General features: G+C 49.1%; 2 protein-coding genes across 2 annotated transcripts; one reads left to right on the top strand and one right to left on the bottom strand.

Moving 5' to 3' along the window:
- Positions 1-1,262: 1,262 nt before the first annotated feature.
- On the bottom strand, positions 1,263-3,225 carry LOC119345599. The gene is made up of 4 exons (XM_037615613.1): positions 2,811-3,225; positions 2,408-2,693; positions 1,671-2,312; positions 1,263-1,585 (listed from the first exon to the last, which is right to left on the bottom strand). Exons 1-4 carry the CDS (start codon positions 3,080-3,082, stop codon positions 1,499-1,501), a joined length of 1,287 nt encoding a protein of 428 aa, XP_037471510.1. The 5' UTR covers positions 3,083-3,225; the 3' UTR covers positions 1,263-1,498.
- Positions 3,226-6,352: 3,127 nt separating this feature from the next.
- On the top strand, positions 6,353-9,510 carry LOC119307589 (putative receptor-like protein kinase At4g00960). Its single transcript, XM_037583670.1, has 7 exons — positions 6,353-7,224; positions 7,585-7,728; positions 7,813-7,943; positions 8,021-8,231; positions 8,354-8,591; positions 8,696-8,849; positions 8,919-9,510. Exons 1-7 carry the CDS (start codon positions 6,399-6,401, stop codon positions 9,249-9,251), a joined length of 2,037 nt encoding a protein of 678 aa, XP_037439567.1. The 5' UTR covers positions 6,353-6,398; the 3' UTR covers positions 9,252-9,510.
- The last annotated feature ends 2,493 nt before the right edge of the window (positions 9,511-12,003 follow it).

Genomic DNA, 12,003 nt, shown 5'->3' with positions numbered 1-12,003 from the left:
AGTCTATGTTGAAACAGCTTGGTGTGAAGAGTAAACAAGCTCCATGCTTGTGGTGTGACAACCTTGGTGCTACTTATCTTTCTGCTAATTCTGTATTCCATGCTAGGACAAAGCACATAGAGATAGACTTTCATTTTGTCAGAGAGAGAGTTGCTCAAAGCAACTTGACATTCAATTTGTGCATTCAAAGGATCAGATTGCAGGTGGATTCACAAAGCCTTTGCCCACAAGGAGTTTTGAATAATTCAAGCATAATCTCAACTTAATGAAGCTATGATTAAGGGAGGATGTTAAACGTGCTATGATGCACCGGCGCATGAGGTAGTTAGGATAGATAGAGATAGATTATTTTCCTTTCTCTCCAAGTCCTATCTCCTCCTTGAATATCTCTCTCTCATATGTAATCTCAACTATATTGTATGCGCTATGGTTGGGAGGTGTGCCCCATTATATAACACGAACCCGTCGGCCTCAACAAGTTAAGACGTTTCCAGCTATCGCACACGGGGGAAACCCTAGGATCTGGTCTTCCAGATCGGACGATGGCGGTACTACGGTGCCGTTTCTCTCTTGAGACCATCGTTTATGGAGCAGCGCTGGAAGACAGAGGTGGGAGGTGGAGCGACTTCGTCTTGCATGGAGCTTCGGTGGAGCTATCAAGTCATGCCTAGCCGATAGGTGCTACGTTGAGTCATGCCTGGTTGGCAGGTGCTACGCACGACAAATCTTCCCGATTCTTCGCATCTGGGCGGACGAGCGCAGGGCGGTGGCGCAATTGGGCTGCCTCGTGGCCTCGACGGATGTCCGGCCTGGCAAGGACGATGCGGATCTCTCTCCTGAAGATGAGTCAGTTGTCCGATGATGACGGCGGCTTCTAAAACGTGTGCATGTGATGTGCGCTTTAGGTAGGCTGCACCGGCTGTTGGTCCCGATACGTTATGTGGATTGATCGGCGACGACACCGGTTTTAGATATGGGGAGTGAGAGCACTCCACATTATCGAGTTTGTAGGTGTGAGTGGTGGCTTCAGGTGGATTGATGTATGTTCTTGTGAGACCTCTGTGAAATAATTAACAAAGATGGCTGCATGCACCGATTAATGCAGAGGCCGGGGGCCTAACCTCTTTTTCAAAAAAATAAATCATTATCAATAATAAGAGTTCATTTTCCCGAATAATAATAATAATAATAATAATAATAATAATAATAATAATAATAATAATAATAATAATAATAATAATAATAATAATAATAATAAGAGTTCATTGATCTTGTAACTCATCACAGTTTTACATTTAGAGCAAGGAAACCACCACAAAACAGAAGCCTCAAGCATTCAGACACCAAATAAGTTTGTAAGGGGACTGGACAAAACGATCATATAGAGGAGAGCACGGCACCACCACCTGGTCAAATTAAACAGAACCAAAACAACTGCCACCAGGACTTACTGATCAAGCAAATGCACAACCAGGCTCATCTCAACAGGCTGTGGCCGTCAAGATGAATGTTCCTCCAGCCTACTGATGAACACGTCTGTCAGCGGTGTCCTCGAGGTAAGCATGGCCCGCAGCAGCACAACGGCCTGCAAGACAACGGAACCTCAACAAGGTGGATACAGTAACTGGTCTGCATAATAAATCTAAAATTCTAGCTACCTTATTACGTACCTCTTGTTTCGTCATGTCAATGTCCATCTCCACCACGTTAGCCTTGTCTCTGCCACGCCAGTGCTTGGTCACAGACATCGCAGAGGCCTGGTGCACTAGCAGATCATCGTCTACCACGTACTTTCGGTCTTCGACAAGGTCATAACAACAGCCAACACACGAGCTATGGGATACTAGACCCATGAAGTTCTTTGGTTCTACGGAGTCTTTTTTGGCAGTGGAGCAGTCAGGGTGCCTGCACAACGGGCTAAGGGGTGGATTCAGCAACGTCTCAGTCGGGTATCCACCTGCTATGAAGCCGTACAGATTGGCCATGCCGCCGCTGCCGAGAGGAGAGGTGAGGCCACTGTCGTTCATGTTCTTGATCACACAGCCCAGTGGGTAAGTCAAGAAACCGAGAAGCAGATCCACGAAATCATGCTTGCATTCAGCATACATGACCTTCCTCTCCTTGGCGTCGTAGAAAAACTTGGTCTTAAATTCTGATGAAGCTCCCGGGTCTTCATTGGGAGTTGCTACGATTTTCTGGTTGATGCTCGGTTTCACAGTGGCACGAGCATCCTGACCACCGGTTCCCATGGGTAAGAAAATATCAGTGAATATGGTATCCGACGACAGAGAAGCCTTCAGCATGGATATAACCTAAAGTTATACAGAATAATCCAAGTTAAGTTACTACTAGCTAGTAGAGAAAATGCTTCAACTTCTGGAGTAAATTGATGACTAAATTGTGCTACCTTGGGCCAGCTGACACGCACTTCCACCTCCTCAAACCCGGGGAAGGCGGCCTCAGATTCAGAGCTGAACCTGTGAATCAGCGAAGTGGATGCCGGCGTGATTGTCCAGTCATCGCTGATCACAAACCGTTCTTTGCACCTCACGAACTTACCAGGCGAAGAGCTTGCTTCACTGTACGCACGCACAAGTCTGTCCATGACTTTCCAACAGCCACAGAGATTGCCGTTCACCTTCAGGTTCGGCTGGTTCTTGACGAACGCATCGTGGGTGAAGTCAAGATTGTACCTGAGCCCGAGAATACTAGGGTAAGTTTTAATAGAACTAAACCAAGAATTCAAGGCCAAGAGATCGGGCTAACTAGATCGTCACGCATTAGCTCGTCTCCCAAGAGAAGATACGTACCGGTACCGGCCACCAAACTCATGGGCGGTCGACGGCGTGAGAAGCATGCCATGGCAGGCCTCAACCTTGAGCAGCTTACCTCCCGCGAGGCGTCTGACGCTGTCACAGAGGTTGGAGAGGCATCCCGGCGACGGCACCACGCAGAACTGGATCGCGGATAGCGGAAGCGTGAGGAAGCTGAGGAGGACGTCGACCAAGTCGGAGCCCGCGTCGGCGAACAGTACGCGGTTGCGCGACTTGTCGACGGCGAGGTTAATCTTGATGGAATCCATGGGTGCAGACTATTCGTACCAGTTCAGGGGAACTGTGGGATGGATGGATATGCAGGTAGTCGAAATTTGTGGAGACTCTGGGATCGTACAAGGGGAGGAGTAAAGCGCGAATTTGAGGGCTTTTGTTCCCCCATTCCAGTGCTCCTTTACTCCGAGCGAGTGCGCCTACATGCCGTGAGGTTCGTTCCTCTAGTTCCTCTATATGCTTTACTTTTTTTTTTTTGATTGAGAGGACTCTTTATACTTTACTGCTTTACGTATTTTTGTTCTTATATATGTGGTTTATAGCCCTGTGCGTTCGGTTTATTCGGTTTACATGATTCGGTTTATACGGTTTTTCGGTATGTACGGTATTAATACTTCGGTAAATATGGTATGAAATTAAAATACGGTTCGGTTTTGGTATATACTAAATTATTTCGGTATGGTTTCGGTATATACCATAAAAACCAAAGTTGACGCGAATTTGAAAATGACGTAATAATAATTTGCAAATTTATGACTCAAAACACATTCTATTTTACACAAATAGTATATGACTATATATATATAAGTATATATGCATGCATTGATTCATCTGTTGATGGTTATGGACGTGCTTAGTATTTTAAAAAGAGAAAAATGACAATGTTACAAGAAAAATGTAGGTGCTTAGTAGTGAATTTGACTCATGTACAAGAAAAATGACAACTTGTACGGTTGTTCATCTCAAGAAATATAAATTTATCTTTTACTTCGGTTTATTCGGTTAACCATTTGGTTTTTCGGTATATATCATAAAAACCAAAGTTCAAATTGGTATGAAAAGTTCATACCATACCGAAACCAGAAACCATAAAAACAAAAAAATCGGTTCGGTTCGGTTTTTTTTCGGTATGGTTTTTCGGTTCGGTTTTAAAATGCACAGAGTGAGTGGTTTAGCCCACCGACACCTATATATTTACTTATTCAGAGGGTGATGTCGACTAAGAAAAGGTAGTTACACAGATGGCAACCGTCGTCGCTTGATATAGAGGCCCGGGGTTTCAATCTCCTCACCGAAAAAGAGGAGAAAAATGACAACCATCTAATTAAAATCTTCTCTTCTATTTGCACAGATATCATGCTTTTTTTCTTGAGGTAAAACCATCACGGCGAAGTATATTAATCGGGCACATGGTTACATTTTTTTTTTGCGGGATCACATTGTTACATTGTCAGCGATCACAACACAGATAAAAACTATAAATTTTATACGACATGTCGTCAAAGTGTTTAGCTAAAACATTTCATCAGTCATAGCTTAGCTTCTTTCGGTCGAGTAGAAGCAAGAACGGCAATTTGGCTTGCACCAGGCCCTGCTAATGTAGGTGCACTCTGTATGGAAGGTGTTTCTCCACCTTGAGCTATGAAATCCCTTTTAATCCCGCGTAAAACAAACAAACATGTGTTCCCTCTTGGCCCTTCTAGAACAATTACTAAAAATTACACGTGTGAAGTTATGACAAAGAAAGGCACATTCTTCATAGATGGCCAAAGGTTCTGGTTACTGGGCGGTAAATCAATTACCGCCTGGTAACCGAGTTTCTCGCCCCCCATAATAAACATTTATACCGGACAAACAATACCTTTATTTTTGAAAATTTTGAATTCAGATTCTCAAGATAGAGTTAAACACAAGACATCTCTCTTCTAGTAAGGGTTCTATTCAAGTTTACAATATCAAAACAACATTTTTAGATATTTGCATTTAAGTTTTTTTCAGCGCAAAAACATATGCACCAAACGTTTTCTGAGAGAGGTGACAAGGCTGATGATCACGAAGCCCTAGCCGCCACTGGACGCCAACCCCTCTCGTGGTCGGGGCAAAGCCTATGCGGCGACACGCTGGGAGGAGGTGCGGTTTAAGGGGAGTTTGTTGGGGGAAGGCTTGGAGGTCTCGGAGGGCCGCTGGGGTCGAAGGAGATGAGGGCTTGAGTGGAGGTCTTCGTTAGGCAGTGCTCGGCGGCGGCGTTGGTGAAGCTGGTGGCGGCTGGACGAATCTAGTCCGGTGTGCTTCTACGATGGCCCAACCTGGCTAGGCCACTTTGTTTCTATTAATGAAAATTGGGGAGAAACACTTTATGTTCAAATCTTGTTTTGTAGGGCGGACAATATTTAAAATGCTTCAACATTTTTTGTCCCTTTTTCAAAAAGGAAGATAACACCCGGCTTCTGCATCAAGCGATGTATACAACCATCTTTACTACAGTATTCAACAGAGTCTGACATAACAAATCCATGGATCAACTCATAATCACCTTCCTGACGATCTATGTCGCTACACCTACTAGTTTGATGATGTTTCTTGACTTCGCACCAACGCACACCACGCAATCTGGTGGCCTCACTAAGCCGCTCAATGACGAGCCGAGAGCACCAACCGGTCTACCAAACCCTTAGCACGCATGGTGTTCACACGCTCTAGAATATGCTGTTGTCATCTTCCGTCGTCCCATCTTTAGGAGGGATCAACACATTAACCTTGTCAGGCCCAACTGTCGTTGACGCCAGATAGTGCCACCATCCTACACGCGTCCATCAACATGCATCCAACGCCGAGACTCCATTGCGCCATGCCGCCGAGACCAGCCACTGTTGATGCGGTAAGATGCAACATCGCTCCGCCTCTTGCCCCCTCGTGTCAGCACCTGTTCCAAAACAATGCCCCCAGAAGGGGAACGACACCGAAGGCTTTGTCATCGTTCGATCCGGGAGAACCAGATCTAGAGTTCTCCTCAGAGCATTCCGAGCGGGGGGACGCAGACTGCCAACGACGTTAAAGCCGTCGCCATCGTCCGCCAAGACCGAAGTCGACGCGATTTTCAGCGACAGACGCGTCACCCCAACCCTGCAGCTGGTTCCACATCGTGAAGACGTAAGCAATTGCCGGCACGCCGAGGACCACCACGCCCAGAGGGCAGCACCAGCCGCCAGCCCGCGCCACCAGTTGTAACATTTTTGTCTGATTTTTTTAGAAGGACAGAGGTTATAAATGTCGCAATCGATGTTGCATATATGTGAGAAATGTTGCATGCGGAAATTCGATGATGAGGCCATGAGGGATCGGAGATTATAGATTTGACAAGAAATGTTCGGTGAGAGGTTTCAGCCCGCTAACGCCTAGCGCGTGAGGAATAGTCTCAGTCTCGCGTGCGAGTGCGAGGACTAGTCATGGTCCACAACTCAATCCAGCGTCCTTTTGTGCACCCCATGCCATGCATCTCCTCTCCCAGTCCATGCACCCAATTGCATATTGCTTTCTTCGCTTGGTTTGGCTGCGCGTACGAACCCAACAATGGCGCCCTCCCCACGAGCCATGCGTAGCCTGAGCCCACTGTACTCTCTTCTCCTCCTTACCGGCGCAGCCATGGCCGCCGCGGACCCCTGGTCCACCGACTGCCCGAGCGACACAAACTACACCCGCGGCGGCGTTTTCCAGGCCAACCTCGACGACCTCCTCTCGTTCCTCCCCGCCGCTGCGTCGGTCGCGGCCGGGTTGGCCGAGAACACCACCGGCAGAGAGCCCGACGAGGCGTACGGTCTCGCGCACTGCCGCGCCGACGTCAATGCATCCGAGTGCCGCTCGTGCCTCGACACCTCGGCGCGGGACGCGGCCATCAAGTGCCCCGGCCAGAAAAAGTCCACGCTCTTCTACGAAGCCTGCCTCCTGCGCCACTCGAACGTGAGCTTCTTCGGCGTCGCCGACATGTCATGGCTGACCGGCTTATGCAACGCGGTGAACGCGACGCAGCCCGAGTTGTTCAAGACGCAGCTGGGCGCGCTGATGAACAACCTCAGCAGCAGGGCGGCGTCGTCCCCGCGACTGTTCGCGGCCGACACGGTCGACTTGACGCCCTTCACGAAGATCTACGGCATGTCCCAGTGCACGCGCGACCTCGCCGGCGACGACTGCAACCGCTGCCTCGCCGTAGCCGTCTCGTACATCCCGAAATTTTGCGACGGGAGGGAGGGAGGACGGGTCGCCACCCGGAGCTGCTCCATCCGGTACGAATTGTATCCTTTCTACAACGCCCAGGCCGCCGAGGCGGCGATGTCCCCGCCGGCACCGCCGCCGCCAGCAGTAAACGGCAGCGATCACTCCGGCCCTGCAGAACGCGCCGGTAAGTCAATGTCCCCGTCAACTTTGTTGTCCGTAAGCTCACGCGTTTCTAACTGGCTGATACTTGTGGCCATGCAGTTTTCTTGTTTTGAAATTGTCGTGTCAATCTTGCGTCTTTGAATAGACATTGCTTTTGGTGATCAAAGTAGCGAGTTGAAAGTTCAGACAGCGACTGAACTAGTACTCCCTCCGTTTCAAATTACTCGTCGCAGAAATGGATGTATCTAGAACTAAAATACATCTAGATACATTCATACTTGTGACAAGTAATTCGGAACGAAGGGAGTAGAAGATAGGGTAAACAATTCTGATTTTCCTTTTGACTGAGAGCGGAGACGACGAATCTTCGTTGTGGGTGCAGGAAACGACGACGCCACAGCCAAGATAGCCCTGTTCGTCTCGATTCCAGTTGCTGCCGTGCTGTTGGTGGTGTTGACAGTTGCTTTCTATCTGTGCAAGAGGAAGAACAAGAAACCACGCGAACATGTGCTTTTATCCAGCGCCGGTGAGTGCTTCTTGGTCGATTAATTATATTACTGACAGGCTTAATTATATATTACTCCTATATACTGTTTGTTTCTGTGAGCAGAGAGTGAGGATAGAACAGACATGAGAAGCTCAGAGTCTCTCCTGTACGATCTGAGCACTCTAAGGGCGGCCACTGACAACTTCTCCGAAGAAAATAAGCTCGGGGAAGGCGGGTTTGGGCCGGTCTACAAAGTAATAACACGGAACCTGGAACATGAGAAATTAATTCCTCCGTTCCTGTACATAACAATCGACTTGGTGTCGTTCAGGGCACTCTGCAGGATGGGCAGGATATCGCGGTGAAGAGGTTGTCGAAGACCTCTCAGCAAGGGCACGTGGAGCTCAAGAACGAGGTTGTGCTGGTGGCCAAGCTCCAGCACAAGAATCTGGTGCGCTTGCTCGGCTGCTGCATCCAAGAGGAGGAGAAGCTCCTCGTCTACGAGTACCTCTGCAACAAAAGCCTCGACAAGATTCTATTCGGTTGGTGCCCAAACTGTTATATATGTCCAATTAAGCGACATTCAGTTTCAAGTCATCTCGTACATAGTAAGTGTACGTGTTTTCGCACTTAACAATGGGATTGCACATGTGCGTGCGTGCAGATCCTGCGAGACGGCAGGAGCTTACGTGGGGGCAAAGGTACAGGATCATCCAGGGGATCGGGCGAGGCCTCCTTTACCTCCATGAAGATTCCAGGCTAACCATCATCCACCGGGACCTTAAGGCGAGCAACATCCTGCTAGACCCCGACATGAACCCCAAGATCTCCGATTTCGGCCTCGCCAAGCTGTTCAGCGTGGACGCCAGCGTCGGGAACACCAGCCACATCGCCGGAACCTAGTGAGTTCGTTATACCGATCGAACAGCAATAAGTAATTCATGGTGATGTACGAGAAGCCGAGAACCGAGCTAGCTAACAATGCGGTGCCCGTCTTGAAATGCAGTGGGTACATGGCACCGGAGTACGCCTTGCACGGCATCTTCTCCGCCAAATCGGACGTGTACAGCTACGGCGTCCTTGTACTGGAGATCATCGCGGGTCGCCGCAACAATTTCAGCCAGTATCCGGGCACTAATGGCGAAGATCTTCTGACCACGGTACGGGTGTGACCGTGATCATGCCGGATCAGTCAATATAACTGGCTAATTATGCTCCTGCGTGTACAGGTCTGGAGGCACTGGAGCCGTGGGAGCGTGTCGGGGTTGCTCGACGGCTGCTCGGCCGACGGGCTCCAGCCGACGGAGATGCTGCGGTGCATCCACGTGGGGCTGCTCTGCGTCCAGGAGGACGCGCACCTCCGGCCAGGCATGGCGGCGGTCGTCGTCATGCTCAACAGCCGCTCGATTACGCTCCCTGTGCCGACGCCGCCGGCCTACGTCGTTTCGGGCCGCGCGAGTGCGTCGGGGAGGAGCACGACGCGCGAGGCACAGGCTCCGGCGGGAGCTGTTCGTGGGCCGTATGTCAACGACGCCTCCGTTTCTGACCTGGAACCCCGGTGAACGGGCGGCCTGGAAAATAGGGTGTTCTCGGCTTCTGGTGGCATCGCCGTCCAAACTTTCAGCAGTGTGCGTGGACTAGGCGATGTGTTAAATCGTTTATTCTTTTAATTTTAAAAAAAGTTGTTTAATTTTCAACAGAAATGCTATTTTTAGTCGACCGAAAACAACTCCTCTTGAGTTGGTGTAATCATTGATATGGTCACTTATTCTTTTTCGAAATAATTCCTTATTTGACATTATCTTAAATTTTGTTTCCTTATTTAACACTGAATTTTTTTTCCCTATATAACATTGAGTCTAAATTTTATGCCCTTTATAACACTTTCTTCTATTTTTCCATCTAATGATGTTAAACGGCAGATAGAAGGACATTTTTATCCTTGATGTAATATGAGCCGGTCATCTGTTGCAAGTTGCCCGCTCTCCGATCCATGCATCCATCCCCGCCGCTACTAAGCACGACACGCCCAACACTTGATAGCATTGGCTCAACAGCTACACAACCACGTACGCACTAACCAGCTGTGTCTCTCGGTTTCAATTTGATCCATCCATCTAGCCGGCCGGTTTGGCTGCACGAGTCACCTCGCGGCCGCGCTCCTTGCTCTCATATCTCCGTCGCCAGAGCGGCGACCCGAGCCCGCGTTACGCGCATCCTGGGCAGAGAGCTTGTATACGCGTGTACACAAGAACTAGAATAAGCACTTGATCAATTTTTTTTGGAACTTGGCTACGCACCTAGCAACTAAACCGGCCAGATACACACATGCAGCCAGAGATCTGCATGTAGCTACTCGGCTATACGTACCCACATACAACAAACCAAGCTAGCCGGACAAGTGTTCTTTCATCATTAGCATTTATTAGAATTTTGGTCACGTACCACATGAGGGGTAAAATGGTCTTTTCATGTATCATTTAACACCCTTCAGGCATAAAATGGATGAAAGTGTCACAAAAGGCATAAAATTTAGACGTAGTGTCACATAGGGAAGAAATTGTTTTTCGATGTCAAATAGGGCAAAATATTTAGTACAGTGCTAAATAAGGAATTCTCTTTTCTTTTTCCTTGTCTTTCTCCAAGTTATAGTCTCTGTATGCTGGGAGCCGTCAAAAAAGAAGTCTGTATGCTGGGACTCGTAAAGAAAATAGTCTGTATGCTAGGGAATGGGGACTATCACGTCCTCCCTGCCATACAGCATGATTTTTTGGGTATATATTTCAGTATTTTTTCTCTCTTCATGTTAGTCTCAACAACCAACAATCATTTCTGTTTCTAGCCTTTTCTTTGAATATGAATTCCCGTGTCTAATTCTATGTATTTATGGTTGATTTTGGACTATAAGCATTTTGGCGATTGATAGGTACTCCCTCTATAAACATATAAGAGTGTTTAGATCACTACTTTAGCAATGAACTTTATTATGCATTGTTATCTTAGAAGGGCATAGTATTTGATAGCGTTTTCGATAAATGATTATATGGTCAATAGATTTTCTGTCATTTCTCTTGTTTTTTCTCCCTAAATTTTAGTTGTGGTTTCTTTTGTTACAGTTGTATCACAAGTGTTGTTCTAATCAATATTTATCTTTGCATTACTGTTTTAGGTACTAACTTTTACAGTTGTTTTGTATATAAGTTTCAGTGTCAAGCCTTTTGGAATTATAGTTGCGTCCCTACCATGGCTACATGCATCGTCCAGATGCAGAGGCCGGGATCCTCCTTTTCAAAAAAAAATGGGGTCCCTACCGGTGTGCTAGTTTTTCTCAATTTTGATTCTTAATCCTTTGGTCATTTTCTTATTGGGAAACACGAGTTACATTGTATTTTACCGAAAAAGGGTTTCCCCCCGCTTTGTATACAAAGCAACCAACCGAACCATACATGGATAGGTGTTGGGGCGGAAGCAACACAGTCACGCCTCAAAAGAAACGACAGAGAAAAGCAAAAGAAACAAATGCCGACAACGGCGGATCAACAAGAACGAAGAAGCCTCGCGATCGAAGCGCCCACCAGGATCTTCCACTAGACTCCAAGACTCCGAAGCGCCGGCACCTATCAACACCTCCAAGAAGGATCGCGATGATGACGACGCTGTTGCCAAGGGTTTCCCCCGGTACACGACGAGGCGAGAGGAAGGGTAGCCCCGACGCCCTCCCGGAAGGTCATGTGGCACCCACAGGCGCCACCGCGCCGGTGTTAGCCATGCCGACAGGGGTTTCCCCTGATCCCAACCCGCACCTCAGGCGCCCCGGAGCCTGCCACCAAACCAACCACCACCGTGCGCCAACGCGGTCTTGAGGCCCCCACGCCGTCTCACCACGGCACCGCGAAGTGGGGATAGCACGGTGAAGAATCAGAGCCGGGACTAGGGCATCAGCACCATCGGCACGTGGGAGGGCCCCACCTCCACCGTCCACGACGGTAGCCGTCCGAACGCAATAGCAGGAGCACACCAGGCCCGTGGGCCCACAGGCTCGGCCGAGCCCTCGTGGGCCCGCAAAGCTCCCGCCTTCGCGCTGCTGCCGGCACGCCGGCGGTGCCGCCGCCCCAAATCCAAGCCGCTCTTCCTCCTCACCGCGCCGCAGACAACGAGGCCACGCCCAGGGACCGGCCCGCTAGGACCCAGATGGGGCCCTAAGGGCCCAGATCTGGGCCGAGGACGCGCCGCCGGCCACCCTGCGCAACCAGGCCGCCCCGCCGCCAAAGGACGGTGCCACCACCGCGACGGGCCGCCGCCAGCCGCCGTGCC

This window comes from Triticum dicoccoides, chromosome 1B (genome assembly GCF_002162155.2).
Source record: "Triticum dicoccoides isolate Atlit2015 ecotype Zavitan chromosome 1B, WEW_v2.0, whole genome shotgun sequence".
NCBI classification, from domain to species: Eukaryota; Viridiplantae; Streptophyta; class Magnoliopsida; order Poales; family Poaceae; genus Triticum; species Triticum dicoccoides.
This window is presented reverse-complemented; position numbering and strand designations above follow the sequence as displayed.